This window comes from Carassius auratus, unplaced genomic scaffold, assembly GCF_003368295.1.
Source record: "Carassius auratus strain Wakin unplaced genomic scaffold, ASM336829v1 scaf_tig00215270, whole genome shotgun sequence".
In the NCBI taxonomy this organism is placed as follows: Eukaryota; Metazoa; Chordata; class Actinopteri; order Cypriniformes; family Cyprinidae; genus Carassius; species Carassius auratus.
Genome location: NW_020528018.1, coordinates 234,890 through 260,309, shown reverse-complemented (window position 1 = coordinate 260,309; position 25,420 = coordinate 234,890). Strand labels below are relative to the sequence as shown.

Here is a 25,420-nt window from a genome sequence, read left to right as displayed (position 1 = left end):
ACTTCACGCATCACAATAAACACTGCAGGATTGTGTCTGTACTGTCTGTTACAAAGTGGATCCACAAATGTAATATTTCCGCCTACAAACATTTGTAAAAAATGCCAGAAGTTGCAACAGATTTAGAATTCAAACCACTTGAGACCTTAGAGGGAACTCAAAGAAACACTATGATGCCAAGGTAGAACTTTAAATGCCTTTGATGGACTGTCCATTTAAGCACGTTGCACTCAATTACAAAGTGGATCCAAATCCATAATATTTACCGCTAAAAAAATAAAAACGGCAGTAGCTAAAACAGGTTTAGAATTCAAGTCAATTGACTACCTAGAGGGCACTCAAAGAAACACTATGATGCCAAGGTAGAACTTTAAATGCCTATGATGGACTGTCCTTTTAAGCACGTTTGCATCTTTGCACTCAATCACAAAGTGGATCCACATCCGTAATATTTCACCCTAAAAAAATAAAAATGCCAGCAGCTAAAACAGATTTAAAATTCAAGACAATTGAGACCCTAGAGGGCACTCAAAGAAACACTATGATGCCAAGGTAGAACATTAAATGCCTTTGATGGAGTTTGTCCATTTAAGCACGTTTGCGTCTTCATACACAATTACAAAGTGGATCCACATCTGTAATATTTCCGCCTAAAAACAACCCACGAATCGCTAGTAGATACAACAGACCTAGAAATCAAGCCACTTCAATGTTAACTTGATCTAGATTTTTCTATTAATACAATTTCTTGGAGAAGAAAACTACTCAAAATTTTGACTCATATCACAATAAACACTGCAGGTTTGTGTCTTTACTGTCTGTAACAAAGTGGATCCACCAATGTAATATTTCCCCCAAAAACATTTTTAAAAAATGGCAGAAGTTGCAACAGATTTAGACCTTAGAGGGAACTCAAAGAAACACTATGATGCCAAAGACCCAAACTCGCAGTAGTTTTTATGGTCTGCGAAACAATAAAATATAAGATTTTGAGTAATTTTGGTCTCCAAGAAATTGTTTTAAAAGAAAAATCTTAATCAATGTTATGTTATCTTAAGCTATGTTAACTTGATGTAGATTTTTATATTAATACAATATCTTGCAGAGGAAAACTACTCAAAATTTTTACGCATATCACTTCACGCATCACAAAAAACACTGCAAGATTGTGTCTTTACTGTCTGTTACAAAGTGGATCCACAAATGTAATATTTCCCCCTAAAAACATTTTTTTTTAAATGCCAGAAGTTGCAACAGATTTAGAATTCAAACCACTTGAGACCTTAGAGGGAACTCAAAGAAACACTATGATGCCAAGGTAGAACTTTAAATGCCTTTGATGGACTGTCCATTTAAGCACGTTGCACTCAATCACAAAGTGGATCCAAATCCATAATATTTACCGCTAAAAAAATAAAAACAGCAGTAGCTAAAACAGGTTTAGAATTCAAGCCAATTGACTACCTAGAGGGCACTCAAAGAAACACTATGATGCCAAGGTAGAACATTAAATCCACAATCACAAAGTGGATCCACATCCGTAATATTTCCGCCTAAAAACAACCCACAAATCACTAGTAGATACAACAGACCTAGAAATCAAGCCACTTCTATGTTAACTTGACCTAGAATTTTCTGTTAATACAATTTCTTGAAGAAGAAAAGTACTCAAAATTTTGATTCATATCACTTCACGTATCACAATAAACACTGCAGGTTTGTGTCTTTACTCTCTGTTACAAAGTGGATCCACCAATGTAATATTTCACCCTAAAAACATTTTTAAAAAATGCCAGAAGTTGCAACAGATTTAGAATTCAAACCACTTGAGACCTTAGAGGGAACTCAAATAAACACTATGATGCCAAGGTAGAACTTTAAATGCCTTTGATGGACTGTCCATTTAAGCACGTTTGCATCTTTGCACTCAATTACAAAGTGGATCCACATCCGTAATATTTACCCCTAAAAAAATAAAAATGCCAGCAGCTAAAACAGATTTAAAATTCAAGACAATTGAGACCCTAGAGGGCACTAAAAGAAACACTATGATGCCAAGGTAGAACATTAAATGCCTTTGATGGACTTTGTCCATTTAAGCACGTTTGCGTCTTCATACACAATTACAAAGTGGATCCACATCTGAAATATTTCCGCCTAAAAACAACCCACAAATCGCTAGTAGATACAACAGACCTATAAATCAAGACACTTCTATGTTAATTTGATGTAGATTTTTCTATTAATACAATTTCTTGGAGAAGAAAACTATTAAAAATTTTGACTCATATCACTTCACGCATCACAATAAACACTGCAGGATTGTGTCTGTACTGTCTGTTACAAAGTGGATCCACAAATGTAATATTTCCCCCTACAAACATTTGTAAAAAATGCAAGAAGTTGCAACAGATTTAGAATTCAAACCACTTGAGACCTTAGAGGGAACTCAAAGAAACACTATGATGCCAAGGTAGAACTTTAAATGCCTTTGATGGACTGTCCATTTAAGCACGTTGCACTCAATTACAAAGTGGATCCAAATCCATAATATTTACCGCTAAAAAAATAAAAACGGCAGTAGCTAAAACAGGTTTAGAATTCAAGCCAATTGACTACCTAGAGGGCACTCAAAGAAACACTATGATGCCAAGGTAGAACATTAAATCCACAATCACAAAGTGGATCCAAATCCGTAATATTTCCGCCTAAAAACAACCCACAAATCACTAGTAGATACAACAGACCTAGAAATCAAGCCACTTCTATGTTAACTTCACCTAGATTTTTCTGTTAATACAATTTCTTGGAGAAGAAAACTACTAAAAATTTTGATTCATATCACTTCACGTATCACAATAAACACTGCAGGTTTGTGTCTTTACTCTCTGTTACAAAGTGGATCCACCAATGTAATATTTCACCCTAAAAACATTTTTAAAAAATGCAAGTAGTTGCAACAGATTTAGAATTCAAACCACTTGAGACCTTAGAGGGAACTCAAAGAAACACTATGATGCCAAGGTAGAACTTTAAATGCCTTTGATGGACTGTCCATTTAAGCACGTTTGCATCTTTGCACTCAATTACAAAGTGGATCCACATCCGTAATATTTCCCCCTAAAAAAATAAAAATGCCAGCAGCTAAAACAGGTTAAGAATTCAAGCCAATTGACACCCTAGAGGGCACTCAAAGAAACACTATGATGCCAAGGTAGAACATTAAATGCCTTTGATGGACTTTGTCCATTTAAGCACGTTTGCGTCTTCGTACACAATTACAAAGTGGATCCACATCTGTAATATTTCCGCCTAAAAACAACCCACAAATCGCTATTAGATACAACAGACCTAGAAATCAAGACACTTCTATGTTAATTTGATGTAGATTTTTCTATTAATACAATTTCTTGGAGAAGAAAACTATTCAAAATTTTGACTCATATCACTTCACGCATCACAATAAACACTGCGGGATTGTGTCTGTACTGTCTGTTACAAAGTGGATCCACAAATGCAATATTTCCCCCTACAAACATTTGTAAAAAATGCCAGAAGTTGCAACAGATTTAGACCTTAGAGGGAACTCAAAGAAACACTATGATGCCAAAGACCCAAACTTGCAGTAGTTTTTATGGTCTGCGAAACAATAAAGTATACGATTTTGAGTAATTTTGGTCTCCAAGAAATTGTTTTAAAAGAAAAATCTTAATCAATGTTATGTTATCTTAAGCTATGTTAACTTGATGTAGATTTTTATATTAATACAATATCTTGGAGAGGAAAACTACTCAAAATTTTTACGCATATCACTTCACGCATCACAAAAAACACTGCAAGATTGTGTCTTTACTGTCTGTTACAAAGTGGATCCACAAATGTAATATTTCCCCCTAAAAACATTTTTTTTTAAATGCCAGAAGTTTCAACAGATTAAGAATTTAAACCACTTGAGACCTTGGAGGGAAATCAAAGAAACACTATGATGCCAAAGACCCAAACTTGCAGTAGTTTTTATGGTCTGTGAAACAATAAAAAATAAGATTTTGAGTAATTTTGGTCTCCAAGAAATTGTTTTAAAAGAAAAAATGTAATCAATGTTATGTTATCTTAAGCTATGTTAACTTGATCTAGATTTTTATATTAATACAATATCTTGGAGAGGAAAACTACTCAATTTTTTTACTCATATCACTTCACGCATCACAATAAACACTGCAAGATTGTGTCTTTACTTTCTGTTACAAAGTGGATCCAAAAATGTTATATTTCCCCCTAAAAACATTTTAAAAAAATGACAGAAGTTGCAACAGATTAAGAATTCAAACCACTTGAGACCTTAGAGGGAACTTAAAGAAACACTATGATGCCAAGGTAGAACTTTAAATGCCTTTGATTGACTGTCCATTTAAGCACGTTTGCGTCTTTGCACTCAATTACAAAGTGGATCCACATCCACGATATTTACTGCTAAAAAAATAAAAACGCCAGTAGCTAAAACAGGTTTAGAATTCAAGCCAATTGACACCCTAAAGGGCACTCAAAGAAACACTATGATGCCAAGGTAGAACATTAAATGCCTTTGATGGACTTTGTCCATTTAAGCACGTTTGTGTCTTTATACACAACTACAAAGTGGATCCAAATCTGTAATATTTCCGCCGAAAAACAACTCACAAATCGCTAGTAGATACAACAGACCTATATATCAAGCCACTTCTATGTTAACTTGATCTAGATTTTTCTATTAATACAATTTCTTGGAGAAGAAAACTACTCAAAATTTTGACTCATATCACTTCACGCATCACAATAAACACTGCAGGTTTGTGTCTTTACTGTCTGTTACAAAGTGGATCCACCAATGTAATATTTCCCCTTAAAAACATTTTTAAAAAATGCCAGAAATTGCAACAGATTTAGAATTCAAACCACTTGAGACCTTAGAGGGAACTCAAAGAAACACTATGATGCCAAGGTAGAACTTTAAATGCCTTTGATTGACTGTCCATTTAAGCACGTTTGCGTCTTTGCACTCAATTACAAAGTGGATCCACATCCACGATATTTACTGCTAAAAAAATAAAAACGCCAGTAGCTAAAACAGGTTTAGAATTCAAGCCAATTGACACCCTAAAGGGCACTCAAAGAAACACTATGATGCCAAGGTAGAACATTAAATGCCTTTGATGGACTTTGTCCATTTAAGCACGTTTGTGTCTTTATACACAATTACAAAGTGGATCCAAATCTGTAATATTTCCGCCGAAAAACAACCCACAAATCGCTAGTAGATACAACAGACCTAGAAATCAAGCCACTTCTATGTTAACTTGATCTAGATTTTTCTATTAATACAATTTCTTGGAGAAGAAAACTACTCAAAATTTTGACTCATATCACTTCACACATCACAATAAACACTGCAGGTTTGTGTCTTTACTGTCTGTTACAAAGTGGATCCACCAATGTAATATTTCCCCCTAAAAACATTTTTTAAAAATGCCAGAAATTGCAACAGATTTAGAATTCAAACCACTTGAGACCTTAGAGGGAACTCAAAGAAACACTATGATGCCAAGGTAGAACTTTAAATGCCTTTGATTGACTGTCCATTTAAGCACGTTTGCGTCTTTGCACTCAATTACAAAGTGGTTCCACATCCGTCATATTTCCCCCTAAAAAAATAAAAATGCCAGCAGCTAAAACAGATTTAAAATTCAAGACAATTGAGAACCTAGAGGGCACTCAAAGAAACACTATGATGCCAAGGTAGAACATTAAATGCCTTTGATGGACTTTGTCCATTTAAGTACGTTTGCGTCTTTGTTCACAATTACAAAGTGGATCCACATCTGTAACATTTCCGCCTAAAAACATTTTAAAAAATGCCAGAAGTTGCAACAGAATTAGAATTCAAACCACTTGAGACCTTAGAGGGAACTCAAAGAAACACTATGATGCCAAGGTAGAACTTTAAATGCATTTGATGGACTGTCCATTTAAGCACGTTTGCATCTTTGCACTCAATTACAGAGTGGATCCACATCCGTAATATTTCATCCTAAAAAAATAAAAATGCCAGCAGCTAAAACAGATTTAAAATTCAAGACAGTTGAGACCTTAGAGGGAACTCAAGGAAACACTATGATGCCAAGGTAGAACTTTAAATGCCTTTGATGGACTATCCATTTAAGCACGTTCATATAAAAATCTAGATCAAATTAACATAGCTTAAGATGACATAACATTGATTAAGATTTTTCTTTTAAAACAATTTCTTGGAGACCAAAATTACTCAAAATCTTATTTTTTATTGTTTCGCAGACCATAAAAACTACTGCAAGTTTGGGTCTTTGGCATCATAGTGTTTCTTTGAGTTCCCTCTAAGGTCTAAATCTGTTGCAACTTCTGGCATTTTTTAAAAATGTTTGTAGGGGGAAAAATTACATTGGTGGATCCACTTTGTAACAGACAGTAAAGACACAAACCAGCAGTGTTTATTGTGATGCGTGAAGCGATATGAGTCCAAATTTTGAGTAGTTTTCCTCTCCAAGAAATTGTATTAATAGAAAAATCTAGATCAAGTTAACATAGAAGTGGCTTGATATCTAGGTCTGTTGTATCTACTAGCGATTTGTGGGTTGTTTTTAGGGGGAAATATTACAGATGTGGATCCACTTTGTAATTGTGTACAAAGACGCAAACGTGCTTAAATGGACAAAGTCCATCAAAGGCATTTAATGTTCTACCTTTGCATCATAGTATTTCTTTGAGTGCCCTCTAGGGTGTCAATTGGCTAGAATTCTTAACCTGTTTTAGCTGCTGGCATTTTTATTTTCTTAGGGGGAAATATTACAGATGTGGATCCACTTTGTAATTGAGTGCAAAGATGCAAATGTGCTTAAATGGACAGTCCATCAAAGGCATTTAAAGTTCTACCTTGGCATCATAGTGTTTCTTTGAGTTCCCTCTAAGGTCTAAATCTGTTGCAACTTCTGGCATTTTTTACAAATGTTTGTAGGGGGAAATATTACATTTGTGGATCCACTTTGTAACAGACAGTAAAGACACAAACCAGCAGTGTTTATTGTGATGCGTGAAGCGATATGAGTCAAAATTTTGAGTACTTTTCCTCTCCAAGAAATTGTATTAATAGAAAAATCTAGATCAAGTTAACATAGAAGTGGCTTGATATCTAGGTCTGTTGTATCTACTAGCGATTTGTGGGTTGTTTTTAGGGGGAATATTACAGATGTGGATCCACTTTGTAATTGTGTACAAAGACGCAAACGTGCTTAAATGGACAAAGTCCATCAAAGGAATTAATGTTCTACCTTGGCATCATAGTATTTCTTTGAGTGCCCTCTAGGGTGTCCATTGGCTAGAATTCTTAACCTGTTTTAGCTGCTGGCATTTTTATTTTCTTAGGGGAAAATATTACAGATGTGGATCCACTTTGTAATTGAGTGCAAAGATGCAAATGTGCTTAAATGGACAGTCCATCAAAGGCATTTAAAGTTCTACCTTGGCATCATAGTGTTTCTTTGAGTTCCTTCTAAGGTCTCAAGTGGTTTGAATTCTAAATCTGTTGCAACTTCTGGCATTTTTTTAAAATGTTTTTAGAGGGAAATATTACATTGGTGTATCCACTTTGTAACAGACACTAAAGACACAATCTTGCAGTGTTTATTGTGATGCGTGAAGTGATTTGAGTAAAAATTTTGAGTAGTTTTCCTCTCCAAGAAATTGTATTAATAGAAAAATCTAGATCAAGTTAACATAGAAGTGGCTTGATATCTAGGTCTGTTGTATCTACTAGCGATTTGTGGCTTGTTTTTAGGGGGAAATATTACAGATGTGGATCCACTTTGTAATTGTGTACAAAGACGCAAACGTGCTTAAATGGACAAAGTCCATCAAAGGCATTTAATGTTCTACCTTGGCATCATAGTGTTTCTTTGAGTGCCCTCTAGGGTGTCAATTGGCTAGAATTCTTAACCTGTTTTAGCTGCTGGCATTTTTATTTTCTTAGGGTGAAATATTACGGATGTGGATCCACTTTGTGATTGAGTGCAAAGATGCAAACGTGCTTAAATGGACAGTCCATCAAAGGCATTTAAAGTTCTACCTTGGCATCATAGTGTTTCTTTGAGTTCCCTCTAAGGTCTCAAGTGGTTTGAATTCTAAATCTGTTGCAACTTCTGGCATTTTTTAAAAATGTTTTTAGGGGGAAATATTACAGATGTGGATCCACTTTGTAATTGTGTACAAAGACGCAAACGTGCTTAAATGGACAAAGTCCATCAAAGGAATTAATGTTCTACCTTGGCATCATAGTATTTCTTTGAGTGCCCTCTAGGGTGTCAATTGGCTAGAATTCTTAACCTGTTTTAGCTGCTGGCATTTTTAATGTCCATATGAAAGAGCAATTCACACCTTTATCTCGACCCCCACAAGCCATGAATAACTATCCAAAACCCAACCCCCTCCAGCTGAACAGAATTCGGTCTGTGTTTTGGCTCTGAGGAACGGTGTGTTACTGGGCTGAAACATGCCTGCACTCAGCAGCACTAGGCTACTATTTGTATTCATAATTTTCTTGCAGCCCATATTATTATTTTCACAAGACCATAATGATAATAACAAATCATCAATTAATAATTAATCATTATTTTACGAAAATCATTGTTGTTTGTGATCGTGGATGTTTGCGGGAGGCTTTAAGACCAAGCGGAGTCCTCTGTTCCCGCCTTACGGGTCTCCGAGGCTTCACTGTCTGCGGTTTGATACTGAATCAGATAATACAACTTATTGATCATGAGCCCAACATTTAGCAAGGCAGGAAAAGTCTAACGGAAGGAAGACGTATATCATTGAGCTAATGCTGAGAGAGAGAAGTCTAGGACTATTCTTAAATTTGGAGCTCATTATATTGAAGTACAAATCCAAACACCAGAAACGTTATGCATTTTATGAATAATTAAATGTTATGAAAATTATGCATTTTATTTATTCACATGCTGTATGGTTGAAATAATATTTTAGTTCACAACTTTAAGTTCCGTTGTTTAAAAAATGCTTTATTGGCTAATGTTTCATAAACCTTCAGTTGTTATGCTCTAAAATCCATGCCATTATTAATTTCACAGTATTTTTACCACCTAAATGACTAATCTTTAAAGTCGCAATTCTATAATGGTCAAAATTACTCAGGCCAATGGTATTTTTTAATGACATTATTTTATTATTATTATTATTATTATTTGAATAATTGTAGCTTACATAAATAGGTAAAGCAAAACAAATATTTGGATTGTCCCTTATTTTTTCCCTTGTTTTCCTAAAGAATAAACACATATTTTTTAAAAGAATAAACATGATAACATATTATTAATTAATAAAAATAATTTAAGCAATTAAAACCTTTTTTTTTTACTTGAATTTAAATACTATTAAACTAACTTTAAATTCTCAAGGAGTTTATAAGTAAAAAAAAAAGTTCTAAATGAACTTGTTTTAACAATATAATAAGAACTAACAATATAATCAGATTTTTTTAAATGAACAATTCCTGTATAAAATGGGACAGCAAACTTTATATCAGTGGTTCTCAACCTTTTTCCCCAGCGGGCCGCACTATGGTCTAAGTGCAAGTCTACGCATATAATTTACATATTACGTCAGCAATACAAACCAACCTGATTTATAATATTACAGCCTAACTATTATGATATATAATCTATTACATTCATTGAAATAAACAATTCTACTCCCCATAAATAAAACACCTGATGCTGTCGGGAGCTGACCAATTTTGTGAGATTCAGCTTTAAAGGAGTAACACAAAGAAGTTGCGATTGTAATGCCTGTGTTATCCTTTCCGCATGAGCAATCCGGACGCGTACACGGCCATCGCGGACGCAGACTTCTTCAATTTATACTTCTGAATGCGCAGGCTGATGATCCGCAATTTCCCAGAATTATTGCACATCTGACTGTCTTTATATTCTTTTATTGACGGATTGCACAGGTTCGAGTAGCAATGAGCTTCTTCACTCTGCCTGCATGTGCAATTTTGCTTTTGAAGCCTACTGACCACGCGCACCTGTCCGCGCGGTTGTCTGCTCAGAGCCTCGGCACACACTCTCCAATGACGACTTTACGTCACGCCTACCTAGCGGTCCATAGCGGACTCGCGGACGCAGAAAGCTTGACAGAGGCTTTAAGATGCAGGCAAAGCACTTTTGAATTTAATAATATGAGGTTCTCTCTTGAGATATTTTGCCACATTTCTTCAATTAAGGATTGTTAGGCTACATAGTGTATGGTGTTTCCATTTATCTGAACTTCTTCAAGTGAGTTGCGGAGCAAAAAAAAAAAAACGAAAAAATCCAGCACTTCTCTTTCAATACTGATACTGCAACTATTCACAGTTTGTACATGTTTATTCGCTGGCATTTTTTTTTTAAATGTTACAATGTTATATCATAATGTTATTGTTGTTTTACTTCCTTCTTTTATCTCATTTTACAATTACATTCATTTCGCAATCCGTCCCTTTGCGCCACCTGGCGGTAGTTTCACGAATGATTTTAACATGCGACTGAATTACAGTTACCACCGCGGCTACGCACGGCGGTAAGCCCCAGATAGGCTGGCCACTTACTGTAGGTTTTTTTTATTTCTTTTCACACTGACACTTGAGTTCATGATTTTATTGTTGTTTTTTGTGGCAGACTAAAGACTAATGACAGACCGTTGTTTGAATAAAAAGATGTTTCGTTCAGGTTTGAAATTCATATCTTGTATTATAGGCTACGCAGTCTAATATCACAGAAGCCCCCATCCCATCACCCCAGACCGCAGAGTATATTTTAGTGATATATATATATATATATATATATATATATATATATATATATATATATATATATATATATATATATATATACATATATATATATATATATATATATATACATATATATATATATATATATATATGTATGTATACACAAGGGTGTAACTTTGGGTCTACCATTGGGGGGTTTAAACTCATGCCATATTTATTATTAATTAATTAATTTATTGAATACTTTTCTTGATAGAAATATAGAAAATGAACGTGCAATTATTTATCACTTTGCATGAAATAAGTCTCAAAAGTAGATTAAAAAAGTTGTGTTTGCATTTAGCCTCTGATAACCTCAAATTCAGAAACTGAGAAAATACAAGTGTGGACGATAACATTAGTTCCCTTTCAGTCGGTCACGTTCGACGTTACGAATGGGATCTCGCCCGAGAGCCCAATCACCTTCGAGTGGTACAAAACGAGCCAATGGTACACAAAGTACCTTGATCTGCGGAATTTGCATCGCGAGCTCCGCCCCGCAGAGCGGGTATATAAGGAGCAACGCGAGCAACTCGCATTCAAGCTTTCGCTTCGGAGCCGAGCACATCGCTTGCTGCAATCACCGGAGTGTTTACAAGCAAGAGCTGGTGTTGGCGTGACGGCGCGATTCAGCGGTTCGTCTGGGTTTCCTGCGACAGCTCCCGCGTTCCCCTGAGCGCTTCAACACCTCTAAAAGAGACAAATTTCTCTCACAAAAGAGATACGGGGGCGATTTGCGTCTTTTTAAAGATGTCATTTCGCCCGTGTGTTTCTGGGTGCGGTCGATATATCGCTCCTCGTGACGGTCACGATCGCTGTGTCACGTGTCTGGGCTTCCAGCACGCTGAGACTGCGTTCGTGGATGGCTCATGTTCTCATTGCGGGGACATGACCATCTCGGCGTTGAGATCGAGACTCGATTACCTTAAAAGTTATAGAGTCCCCTCTGCCACACCCCGTTCTAGCTCTTCTTCTCGTAAGAGAGCTACTTCGGCTGGTGGCCAGGGTGATCTGAGGGTTACCGTGTGGGCTTCCCCGACGAGCGAACCTCCTCGGGCCACACCCCCCTCACATATGCCGCAGCCGGTTGAGTTCCCGGATGAGTTTGCTGGACCCTCTCAGGCTCCTGACATCTCATTCGGGGCTCGCGAAGAGGACCGTATGTCGATCGCCGCATCACAAGGCGGGCTTGAGTCCTCGGGAGATGAGGGTTCGGCTGTGTTGCCTCCCTCGGGAGTGCCAGCGTTGTCCGAGTCTGATCCCGAGCTGACGGCCGTGCTTTCCCGGGCAGCGGAGAGCATCGGGCTTGAGTGGAATCCTCCACCCTGTCCTGAGCGCTCGAGGCTGGATGATTGGTTCCTGGGGGCTGCTCATGCGGATCGCCAGCACCCCCCTCTGGTTCCTTTCTTCCCGGAAGTGCACCAGGAAGTAACTAGTTCATGGAGGGCACCTTTAACTGCCCGAAACCGTTCTGGTTCTTCCTCCGCCTTCACTGCCCTCGATGGCGGGGCGGCCAAGGGGTATGCTGGGATTCCCCCGGTGGAGCGCTCTGTTGCGATGCAACTGTGTCCACAGAGCGCCTCCGCTTGGCGTGGTGGTCCCAAGCTGCCCTCCAAAGCCTGTAAGTTCTCATCCACGCTTGTGGCCAAGGCTTACAGAGCTGCGGGCCAGGCCGCTTCTGCCCTGCATGCCATGGTCTCTCTGCAGGTCTATCAGGCCAAGCTGCTCCGGCAGCTGCACGAGGGCAGTGCTGACCCAGGGGTTTTGCAGGAGGCGCGCACTGCAACCGACCTCGCTCTCCGGGCGACGAAGGTCACTGCGCGCTCCTTGGGTCAGGTGATGTCCACTTTGGTGGTCCAGGAGCGCCACCTATGGCTGAACCTGGCAGACATGAGGGAGTCTGATTGGGCTCAGCTCCTCAACTCCCCGGTCTCCCAGGATGGCCTCTTCGGTGACGCGGTAGAGAGCTTTGCCCAGCAGTTCTCTGCCGCCCAGAAGCAGTCTGAGGCCTTCAGACACATCCTGCCCCGGCGGCCCTCTGCTGCTTCCACCCCGCCGCCGGCGCAACCTCAGCCTGCTCGTCGCCGAGGGCGCCCCCCTGCGGCCTCCTCCACTCCCGCTCGGCCACAGCAGCAGCCTTCACCCCGGCCGCAGCGAGGAGATGGCCGCAGAAGGGCGGCGCAACCCGTCTCTGCCCCTAAACCTGCCAAACGCCAGGCCAAGCGGCGTTCCTGAGACGGGCGACCTGGAGTTGGAGACGTCAGCTCATCAGGAGATGGTAGCAGGACCACTCCTTCCCCCGGAGGAGGGCTGGGGGAGAATCCTTTGTTCTGCCACTGGCCCTGATGCCCTCTTTGCCACTTGGAGTCAGACGAGTGCCCGCACTCCGCCCCCGCTAAGGGACGCTATGCCTCCCATGCCGGGGCTGTCTGCTCCACCACGCTGCCCCACTGTGGGTACGCCTGTAGTCCCCTTGACCCCGCTGGTTCGGTTCCTGGGAGCCTGGCTAGAGCTCCCCAGGCCTTCCCGCTGGCTCATCCGGACGCTCAGGCTCGGCTACGCGATTCAGTTCGCCCGGCGTCCCCCCAGGTTTCGGGGTGTCCACGCGACGATGGTGGGCAAAGATGCCCCTGTCATGCGCGCGGAGGTCGCGACCCTGCTGGCAAAGGGCGCGATAGAGCCGGTCCCTCCAGCCGACATGAAGTCCGGCTTTTACAGCCCTTACTTCATAGTACCCAAGAAGACAGGTGGGTTACGGCCAATCCTGGACCTGCGTGCCTTGAACCGAGCTCTGCACAGACTCCCGTTCAAGATGCTAACGCCCAAGCGCATTTTCGAATGCATTCGTCCGATGGATTGGTTTGCAGCGATCGACCTGAAGGACGCGTACTTTCATGTCTCCATTCTTCCTCGACACAGACCGTTTCTTCGGTTTGCTTTCGAGGGGCAGGCATATCAGTACAAGGTTCTCCCATTCGGGTTGGCCCTCTCTCCCCGCGTCTTTACGAAGGTTGCGGAGGGGGCCCTGGCTCCTCTCAGGGAACAGGGTGTCCGTATCCTCAACTACCTCGACGACTGGCTGATCCTAGCTCACTCTCGAGAGCGGTTGTGCAAGCACAGGGATCTGGTGCTCAGACACCTCGCCCGACTGGGTCTTCAGGTCAACTGGGAAAAGAGCAAACTCTCCCCTGTGCAGAGGATCTCTTTTCTCGGTATGGAAATAGACTAAGTCGCCATGTTCGCGCAGCTTACAAACGAGCGCGCGCAGTCACTGCTGAGTTGCCTGAGACAATTCGAGGGCAAGAGAGCGGTTCCACTGAAACTGTTTCAGAGGCTCCTGGGGCATATGGCGTCCGCGGCGGCAGTCATACCGCTCGGGCTACTCCATATGAGACCGCTTCAGCACTGGCTTCACGACCGAGTCCCGAGATGGGCATGGCAACGGGGCACGCTCCGAGTGACCATCACTCTGGCCTGCCGTCGATACTTCACCCCGTGGTTGGACCCCTCGTTTCTACGGGCCGGCGTGCCCTTAGAACCGGTGTCCAGACATGTTGTTGTGTCAACAGATGCCTCTGCCACGGGCTGGGGTGCCATGTGCAATGGGCATGCTGCGTCAGGCTCCTGGCCAGGACCCCGACTTCAGTGGCATGTCAATTGCCTCGAGTTGCTAGCAGTACGTCTTGCTCTGCACTGCTTCAGGGCCCTGCTGAAGGGCAAGCACGTTCTGGTCCGTACGGACAACACTGCGACCGTAGCGTACATCAACCATCAGGGTGGTCTACGCTCCCGCCGCATGTCGCAACTCGCTCGCCATCACCTCCTGTGGAGTCACAAGCATCTGAGGTCGCTTCGTGCCATTCACATTCCAGGCAGGCTCAATCGTGCAGCCGACAAGCTCTCACGACAGCAGTCTCGCCCCGGGGAATGGAGACTCCACCCCCAGTCGGTTCAGCTGATTTGGGAACACTTCGGAGACGCCCAGGTAGACCTGTTTGCCTCTCCAGAAAATTCCCACTGCCAGTTGTTTTACTCCCTGACCGAGGGCACCCTCGGCACGGACGCCCTGGCACACAGCTGGCCGCTGGGCCTGCGCAAGTATGCGTTTCCCCCAGTGAGCCTTCTTGCACAGACGTTGTGCAAGATCAGGGAGGACGAGGAGCAGGTCCTCATGGTTGCGCCTTTTTGGCCCGGCCGGACCTGGTTCCCCGAACTTGTACTCCTCGCGACAGCCCCTCCCTGGCCAATTCCTCTGAGGAGGGACCTTCTTTCTCAGAGACGGGGCACCCTCTGGCACCCACGTCCCGATCTATGGAACCTACATGTGTGGGTTCTGGACGGGTCACGGAAGGTTTAGGTACCTTGCCACCACAGGTGGCAGCTACCATCACTTCAGCTAGAGCCGTGTCCACCAGACATGCCTATGCTTTGAAGTGGAACCTCTTCGTCACTTGGTGTTCTTCACGGCGTGAGGACCCCTGGAAGTGCCCGATTGGGTCAGTGCTTTCCTTTCTTCAGGAGGGGTTGGAACGAAGGCTGTCTCCTTCCACCCTCAAGGTCTATGTGGCTGCCATTTCGGCTCACCATGACCCTGTTGAAGGTAAGTCTCTTGGAAGGCACGATCTGATCATCAGGTTCCTGAGAGGAGCAAGGAGGCTCAATCCGCCTCGCCCTCAGCAAGTCCCCTCTTGGGACCTCGCAGTGGTTCTATCAGCACTGCAGAGAGCTCCCTTCGAACCCTTGCTCTCAGTAGAGCTAAAGTTTTTATCTTTGAAAACTGCGCTCCTGACGGCTTTGGCTTCGGTGAAGAGGGTCGGGGACCTGCAGACATTTTCAGTTGACGAAGCGTGCCTGGAATTCGGGCCGGCTAACTCTCACGTTATCTTGAGACCCCGGCCTGGGTACGTGCCCAAAGTTCCCACCACTCCTTTTAGGGATCAGGTGGTGAACTTGCAAGCGCTGCCCCTGGAGGAGGCAGACCCAGCCCTGGCGCTGCTCTGTCCAGTACGTGCGCTCCGCACCTACGTGGACAGAACTCGGTGCCTTAGGACCTCAGACCAGCTCTTTGTCTGTTACGGAGGCCAGCAGAAGGGAAAGGCTGTCTCCAAGCAGAGGTTATCCCACTGGATAGTGGATGCTATTGTCCTGGCTTATCAGGCTCGAGACCTGCCATGCCCCCTAGGGGTGAGAGCTCACTCAACTAGGAGCGTAGCTTCCTCCTGGGCGCTGGCGCATGGCGCCTCGCTAGCAGACATCTGTAAAACTGCGGGCTGGGCGACACCTAACACATTCGCAAGATTTTATAATCTCCGTGTAGAGCCCGTGTCCTCCCGGATACTCGCCCCTTCGGGCCAGTAAGGCCCTGCTCGGTGTCAATCCGCTTGCTTCGCCATTCCACTCCGCGGACTGGATGCGTGCGTTATTCCCCTCAGGTGAGTTCCTCAGTCAGAACCCTGGGTTCCTCCAGCTCTGTTGATGTCCAACACTTGCGTACATGCCCTTTGGTCAGCCATGTGTGGAACTAGGTGCCTCCATGTGTCGTGATTCCCCTTCTGGGTAATCCCACGTGTGTATGTCCACAGTAAGTCTCTCCGCAGCATGTGTCTTTCCCTTGGCAAGCCCTTGCCAGCTCTGTCGTTGAAAATTCCACCCTGCGGGCTGGTACCTCAGAGTTCTTATGTATCACCACCTTGGTAGATACCTGCTTCTGTAAGTCCTCCCACGGGCAGGCAGCCTGCTAGCATATGTCCAGCTGGAATATGCTACCCAGCATATTCTGTGCGAGCTGTATAGGCCCTCACTCGTGCTGGCCTCACGACAGGGTGCTATCACTCACACGGGTCGCTGGAAGACAGCTATGTGGCGTTTTGTAAGGGACCCCATTCGTAACGTCGAATGTGACCGACTGAAAGGGAACGTCTTGGTTACGTATGTAACCCTCGTTCCCTGAAGGAGGGAACGGAGACGTTACGTCCCCTTGCCACATCGCTGTTCCGCTGAACGGCCGGGTCACTGGCTCGGCTCCTCAGCGAAGACTTGAATGCGAGTTGCTCGCGTTGCTCCTTATATACCCGCTCTGCGGGGCGGAGCTCGCGAAGCAAATTCCGCAGACCAAGGTACTTTGTGTACCATTGGCTCGTTTTGTACCACTCGAAGGTGATTGGGCTCTCGGGCGAGATCCCATTCGTAACGTCTCCGTTCCCTCCTTCAGGGAACGAGGGTTACATACGTAACCAAGACGTTGTGCTTTGATTCATTTTGTAACTTTACAAACTCCATGCAAAAAAGAACAATAAATAAATAAATAAATAATAATAATAATAATAATCTCAAATTGAGCCGGATGTGGTAAATTCCTAATAATGTACATATATTTTTTTTAGGTATTTTAATAAGATGGATACCTAAAATACATTGCGCATACAGCTCAACTAACGCGATCGTTATAAAAGTGTTTGAACAACAAAACACACCCACTTGCACATATTTCACAATTGGAACATCAGATATATCCTGCCATAGCTAACAAATTTGTGTGAAATTTTGAATAAAAAAGGAAATAAAAGCAGATCATCAGTCATTCAGCGCTTTTGCGGCTGCTGTGTGACAAGCAATGAATAACGCGTCTCCATGGGAACCAAAAAGTGAAACTATGATCAATAACGGTCGCCTTGAAAAACTTTTAAACTTACGTGTGAAAAGGTTAAGTAAGGCGTGATACTTAAAAGTGTCTTTGTTTTGTTCTGAGTGTATGGTCAATAAATAAAGGAATTAAAAAGATGGGCACAAAACCGGTTTGTCGCGCCCCACTTGTCATGTCTGTATTCCCTACACTTTGAGAAACGCAGAGCTAACTTAACAGCTAAATTAGCAATAGGGGTTCCTCCGTTTGGTCAGGATTATTATTATTTATTTTTTTGCCTGTTGTCGACGAACAATGAAAAATCGTCGTCTGGCTGCCTTTCAGTGTCCTTTTCATCTTTCCGTCAGCTTTCTCAAACCATTCATCCCAGCGACTGCGCAAAATAGTGAACAAACTTGGTAGAGAAAGCTGGTTGGGTAATACCAAGTAGTAGGTGCGGGGTACATTACAGATTATTTAAAATATGATACTATCTTTCTTGCTGGCAAATGAAATTAATAAAGAAAACGAACAAAAGTAGGTATTCAGAATATTTCATATTTATTTTAATCTTAATGATGTGATGATATTGGGGGGGGGGGTTATATTAGCTGGATCTGATTTTTGAGGGGGTCAGGACCCCCGTAACCCCAGTGCATATTATATATACACAAATATATACATATACACTTCAGACCAAAAGTTTGGACACACCTTCTCATTCAAAGAGTTTTCTTTATTTTCATGACTATGAATATTGTAGATTCACACTGAAGGCATCAAAACTATGAATTAACACATGTGGAATTATATACATAACAAAAAAGTGTGAAACAACTGAAAATGTCATATTCTAGGTTCTCCAAAGTAGCCACCTTTTGCTTTGATTACTGCTTTGCACACTCTTGGCATTCTCTTGATGAGCTTCAAGAGGTAGTCACCTGAAATGCAAACCGGATGGAATAGCATGCCGCTGCAAGCTGCTGGTTCAGTATGCCTTCAATTTTGAATAAATCCCCAACAGTGTCACCAGCAAAGCACTCCCACACCATCACACCACCTCCTCCATGCTTCACAGTGGGAACCAGGCATGTAGAGTCCATCCGTTCACCTTTTCTGTGTCGCACAAAGACACGGTGGTTGGATCCAAAGATCTCAAATTTGGACTCATCAGACCAAAGCACAGGTTTCCACTGGTCTAATGTCCATTCCTTGTGTTCTTAAGCCCAAACAAGTCTTTTCTGCTTCTTGCCTTTCTTTAGCGGGGGTTTCCTAGCAGATATTCTACCATGAAGGCCTGATTAACACAGTCTCCTCTTAACAGTTGTTCTAGAGAGGTGTCTGCTGCTAGAACTCCGTGTTCCATTGACCTGGTCTCTAATCTGAGCTGCTGTTAACCAGAGCTGTTAACTTGCGATTTCTGAGGCTGGTGACTCGGATGAACTTATCCTCCGCAGCAGAGGTGACTCTTGGTCTTCCTTTCCTGGGGTGGTCCGCATGTGAGCCAGTTTCTTTGTAGTGCTTGATGGTTTTTGTGACTGCACTTGGGGACACTTTCAAAGTTTTCAGACTGACTGACCTTCATTTCTTAAAGTAATGATGGCTAATCATTTTCTTGTACTTAGCTGCTTTTTTCTTGCCATAATACAAATTCTAACAATCTATTCAGTAGGATTATCAGCTGTGTATCCATGTGACTTCTGCGCAACACAACTGATGGTCCCAACCCCATTTATAAGGAAAAAAGATCACACTTATTAAACCTGACAGGGCACACCTGTGAAGTGAAAACCATTTCAGGTGACTACCTCTTGAAGCTCATCAAGAAAATGCCAAGAGTGTGCAAAGCAGTAATCAAAGCAAAAGCTGGCTGCTTTGAAGAACCTACAATATGACATATTTAATTGTATCACACTTTTTTGTTATGTATATAATTCCACGTGTTAATTAATAGTTTTGATGCCTTCAGTGTGACTCTACAAATTTTCATAGTCATGAAAATAAAGAAAACTCTTTGAATGAGAAGGTGTGTCCAGACTTTTGTTCTGTACTGTGTATATATAATGTTTCCATTAGATGACCAGGCGTCCAGCAGAAAGAAACCTTCATATGAAGAGGCTGTTGAGAAAGCAGGTTAAAAATCATCTTTATTTTACCTTTGTGTATTTCATATGGAGAATAATTTGTCCTAAATGTAGTTTCTTATGTCCAGATGCAGTGGTCAGCGATCCTCATGTTTCTGTGGGGTTCGGGTTCTTCCACTGGTTGCTGTTGGTGGTCTGTGGGTGGGCAAACGCTAGCGATGTGGTGGAGATCCTGTGTGTTCCTCTTGCCCACGGCACGCTGTGACCTCCATCTCACCTTGGCCGATATTCCTTGGTTATTAACTGTGCTGCTTTCTTTTTTATTTGATTTTCTAATCATGTTATTTTTTAAAAAATTTAAAAAAAAGTTTGTTCCCTATTTGGTTGAACTTTGGTTGCCTTATCACATGTCTGAAAACAGCAAACTCATGCTCATAGTTTTCAGTTTTTTTTTCCGTAAGAAATACAAAACTGAACCAGTTATTCAAACTGCTGACATAACCATGTGATTTGAGTATCATGCTGCTAAGTAAGACGTAATGTGTCAACCGGCTGCTTATTTTGACAGGGATGATGGTGGTTGGTTATGTTAGGGGTATCTGGCTGATCGCAGAGTAAGGTGGAGGTGGAACGTTCCGGTAATTTCTCTGGCAGTGAATGGCGTATTTGGGGCAGTGGCCAGTTTAGCCACGAGGTTCTGGCTCTTTTTGCTCCTGCTGTTCTTCAGGGTAATGACATGCCAAAAGAGTTTTTACCTCCACAGACACATTCTGAAGGTTTGGATAGAAAATAAACAGACAGAATCTTGAAACGTAGAAACACATGAATGCATTTGTGTCTTGTGTCTCACTCTCAGGGTCTGCGGCTCCATTCCTGCCATCTTCTCCTATTTTTCGAAGTTTCAGCCACGTTTGAGGAGGGGGGCAATGATCAGCACTCTAGCCACATACTTGATCTATACTCAAGTATAAATAATAAAAAAAGATAAGAATATATATGAATACAAATATAAAATAAAATTCAAAATAAACATAAAAACTGCATAAGACAAAAGTAAATAACCAAATATGTATCCATTAATAAATGAAAATATAAAAGATGTATAAATAAATAAAATAACAATGCATAAAGCAGAATATAAAAAAGATACAAATATGTAATGTGCTGCTATTTAGAAAAAGAGTCTAAAAAGGTAATAAGGAGGCTGTAGTTATTTATTGTCATAAGTGCTAAACATTGATGCATGAATATTGATTTGAATACACATTCTGTGTTTTTTCCAGGTGTGGCATGGTTGGTGATTCCCAGAACATCTTTGAATGCTCATTGGGGCTGGTTGAATTTTCAGAGTTGGCATCTTTTTGTAGTCCTCCGTCCTTAGTCTGTCATCAGCACTGATTTTCAGACTGTTCATGCCAGAGAGCCCCAAGTTTCTAATGGAGGTGTGTACTGACTGATACTTTACTTTTTTTTGAGACTGATATAAAAGTTCAATTAATAGGCTGTAAATTCTACAACTTCATGTGTCTGAACAAGTTACAGTTCTAGAATTTATGTACTGTATTAAGGTCCATTACAGGCTGCATGTTTGGTTGCACGTTATTACACAATGTGTTTCTCTTCCACAGGCCGGATGTGAAGCAGAGGCTTTGTCTGTGTTCCAGACGATGTTCAAACTAAACAACAGATGTGCCACAAAACCATTTCCTATCCGTACCACCTTAGTGATGTTTGCTTTTAATTAAAAGGCCAAACCTTACCACTTTTCATGAAGGAAACTACATTATTTTGGTGTGTCAGTTGATAAAACAGGTACTAGGTCTTGTGATCAGATCAGATGATGAAGTAAAAAAACAGACCCACTAGTGGCTCAAGATGTCAGCAGTTCAGCCACCATCTCAAACCGGTTCAGCGCACTTCTTTTCTGCTTTCTTAGAAGCTATTAATGCTAACATGAAGTCTTACCCAGCTATTTATGGCCCTGCTGGTTCTTCTACAGGCTCTGGACCCCATGAAACAGCTGTTTGTTGGAACGTTGGTTTTCAGAAGAGTTGTTCTGCTGATTATATTTTTCTGCATTTCATTTGGGTACTTAACAAATTATAAAAGGCAAAATATTCAAGGTTAAGGTTAGTCAAGGTTTTAAGACCAAAGTCAGTCATAGTTAAGTCGAATCTTAGAATAAAACAAGCTGTTTTTCTTTGCTGCTACATCATAACATCAATATGTAAATAAACTATGTTCTGATTGGTTGAACACGACAGGTTGTTTTTGCCACTTGTACCTTTAAGATCTGTTATAATTAGTTAACTTAATTTAAAAATGATTAAGTTACTCAGATTATGAGTATGTATGTTCAATGTTGTAATCCTCTCCTGCAGGTATAATGGGTTATGGATGTGGTATCCGGAGCTTTTTAAGAGAACCGAGGATGGGTATTCAAGCGCCAATGTGTCTCGAGTCCAAAACTCAGAAAATGAAAGCTGCGATCTAGTTAAAACTGCATGTTAATGTTACTAAAAGCAGACTGAATGAGACCACTCAATATTTTCCTCATCAGCAAAAGCACAAAAAATTTGACATTTGTTAGTTATTACTATCAGGAAGTGAATTTTGTTGTCATGATATTCAAGTATTTTTTTTATCAAGGCTTCGTGTCGTTTGCATGTGTTTATGTGTTTTTTATAGTGTACATGGAGGGTTTTATAACAGCTGCTTCAAATTTGCCAGGAAACATCTTCACTATCCTGTTCATGGACAGAATTGTTGGGAAAATCCTGCTTTGTTAGTACATAAGTTCCAGTGTTTGAATGACAGCTCAAAATATTTAATTACTACACTTAACAAAACATTCAAGAATAAAGTGCTATAATTATTATTATATTATTATAATGATGCAGATTTTTCTCTGATAGACGTCAGTTTGTTGGCGTCCAGCATGAGCGTGTTCATTATCTATGTAGTAAAGACCAAAGCTCAGAGTGTGATCATGTCTTGCGTGTTAAGCGGCGTCTATGTCATCTCCTGGAACGCTCTAGACGTGTTGGGAACTGAACTTTACCCCACACAACTACGGTGAACCCCAAAATTAATTTGTAATAAAGTTATATTGGTACTGATCTTAAATGCAGAGAGGTCAGACAATCAAAACAGACATAATTTTACACTACTGGTCAAAAGGAAAATTGCTGAAAAATTGAAAATTCAGTTTGCATCCCTGGAATAAATTACATTTAAACATGTATTCAAATAGAACTAATTCTCAGGTGTAATATCACAATTTCACTGTATTTTTGATCAAATAAATGCAGCCTTTGTGAACAGAAGAATTGAAAGAATGACTGTATTAATTCCAGTTTCTGTTAGCTCATCAGCTCTGGGGGTTTTCACTGCAGTGGGTCGTGTGGCAGCCATTATGGGAAATGTAGTGTTTGGGCAGCTGGTGGGCTCAAACTGTGCCATACCTCCGCTTATGTTATCTACACTCCTGCTGGCAGGAGGACTGACAGCTCTATTATAGTCATTATTTCTCGTTTATATCAAGAATAAAAACATTTTTTTTTATGAAAATAATTTATAAATGAAATCAGAGGATACTTAAATGATAACTTAAATGTTTCTTTTTTGAGAGTTTTTTTTTTCTAACAAAAATAATACTCAGCATCAAATGTTTCAGTCCTTCAAACACTTTATTTTGTCCAATCTGAATGTTTGTAAATAACCACACCTGTGCATGCAAAATCTAAAACACAACTCTTAAAATCAGATCTCCATGATCATGGCTGTCTGGTTAACTGCAAACGGGTCACCATCAACGAACCCTTTAGAGTGTATAGAAGCTTAATGAACAATAGCAGCGCAATAAAACAACTTCCTCAAGTGAGTTTCTCTTGTCTCACGGTAAACTCAGTCCAGACTCTTCCCCACGCCGGCAGCGGTGGGTTTATTTGGGTTCAGGCCCTTCTGGTTGCGCATGAGAGGCTGATGGCTGCTCAACACGTCCAGAGAATGCTGCCAATACCAGCACGATTGACAGTAGTATTTAAAACATGCCTGAAGAGTTGAAAGAAAAAATTAGAGTTTAGTTTGGTAGTTTGGTGCGGTGTGTTGCAAGTTTTAATCAATACATTGCTTTGAATCATTTATAGGTGGTGTATAATTTGTATGCATGTCACAAGACCATCATTTTCAATAATACTGGAAAATTATTTTTGACACATACTTAAGACATGACTTTAAACTTAATCTAATAATATATAGCCACAAATCCAGTAAATATTTGGCCAATCAGATTAAAAGAAATAGAGAAAAAGTAACAATTGTAACTATTAAAGACTCAGCAGGGAAGCCTACCAACTCTCCACAAGAAATAAATACAATATTTAGAAACTTCTATGCTAAACTATTCATCTGATAATCACACAAGACAAGATGATATTAATTTATTTTATGATAATATTCAACTCCCAAAAATTAACACCGAACAAATCAGTGCACTGGACAAACCAATAATAGAAAAATAACTCCATATCGCCCTGAATCGAATGCCTAAAAATAAAGCACCAGGACCCGATGGCTTCTCTGCAGAGTCCTATAAACACTTCTGGTCCATTTTATCTCCATTATTCATCAGAGCAATAACGGAAATAAAAGAAAACTCAAGATTACCAGTGCACATGAACACAGCCACTATTTCACTTAACCCTAAACCTAATAAAGACCCAACCCTTCCGTCAAAAACTACCGTCCTATTTCTCTCATCAACGTAGACATCAAAATAATCAGTAGAGTTCTTGCACATAGAATTGAAAAAATTATCCCATTCATAATCGACCCAGATCAGACTGGTTTTATTAAAGGTAGGCATGCATCCAACAACACACGCAGACTATACGATTTAATCCATTATTCATCACTACAACAGGAAAAAACCATCTAGTCACTTTAGATGCAGAAAAAAACTTTAGACGGAGTCAGTTGGGACTTCTTATTCATCACATTACAAAAAATTGGCTTTGGGGAGTCATTTATTAATTGGATAAAAAATTTATACATAGCACCTTCTGCCACAGTCACCACCAATGGACTAACATCACAAAGCTTCACACTGCACAGGGGGACTAGGCAAGGATGCCCACTCTCTTCTTTATTCACCATCTTCATTGAACCCTTAGCAGCAGCCATCCGTCAGAACCCACTCATCAGAGGAATCCACACACCCCAAACACAACATAAGATTAGTTTATATGCTGATGACATTTTACTATTTTTGCAAAATCCTCAATCATCTCTGCAAGAAATAACTAAAACCATTGATTTATACTCTACAATATCAGATTAAGCAATAAATTGGAATAAATCTTTAATTCTTCCACCAACCAAATGGGATGTGGTAGCCCAGGTATCAAGCATTCCTCTATGCTCAGGCCACATCACTTATTTATTAAGGTTTCTTCCAGGCTGTCAGAGCTGACTGGACTCAACTTCACTACTTTACTGAAAACTCCTTCACTCCTTTACTGAAGACGACCTTGACCTCTGGCACAACTTACCACTTTCCATCCAGGGCAGAATAGCGATAATCAAAATGACAGTACTTCCAAAAATAAACTACTTATTCTCATTGATCCCAACCCAACATTCTCTCAATTGGTTCAAATCTTTAGACTCCATCATTACTCGATTCTATTGGAAAAATAAACCACCACGGATAAAATGTATCACTTTACAAAAACCCAAATCTTTGGGGGGATTAGAAGCCCCACATTTATACTCTTACTCACTAGCCAACCAACTTACATACATATATAAATGGATTCA

At 41.1% G+C, this 25,420-nt stretch overlaps 2 protein-coding genes and 1 pseudogene across 4 annotated transcripts in view; 2 read left to right on the top strand and 1 right to left on the bottom strand.

Annotated features, from left to right (window-relative positions):
• Positions 1–19,592: 19,592 nt before the first annotated feature.
• Positions 19,593–21,529, top strand: LOC113094180 (synaptic vesicle glycoprotein 2C-like; annotated as a pseudogene).
• LOC113094194 (synaptic vesicle glycoprotein 2C-like) lies at positions 21,521–23,120 on the top strand. Its single transcript, XM_026259895.1, has 5 exons — positions 21,521–21,688; positions 21,982–22,106; positions 22,289–22,384; positions 22,516–22,675; positions 22,967–23,120. The coding sequence occupies exons 1-5, from the start codon at positions 21,576–21,578 to the stop codon at positions 23,118–23,120; spliced, it is 648 nt and encodes a 215-aa protein (XP_026115680.1). The 5' UTR covers positions 21,521–21,575.
• Positions 23,121–23,281: 161 nt separating this feature from the next.
• LOC113094187 (cytoplasmic polyadenylation element-binding protein 1-like) overlaps positions 23,282–25,420 on the bottom strand; it is a 36,556-nt gene continuing 34,417 nt past the window's right edge. For all 3 annotated transcript variants that reach the window (XM_026259889.1, XM_026259890.1, XM_026259891.1), the window contains exon 12: positions 23,282–23,653. In XM_026259889.1, coding sequence (XP_026115674.1) covers positions 23,507–23,653 — 147 coding nt within the window. In that variant the 3' untranslated portion in view covers positions 23,282–23,506. The remainder of the gene's footprint in view (positions 23,654–25,420) is intronic.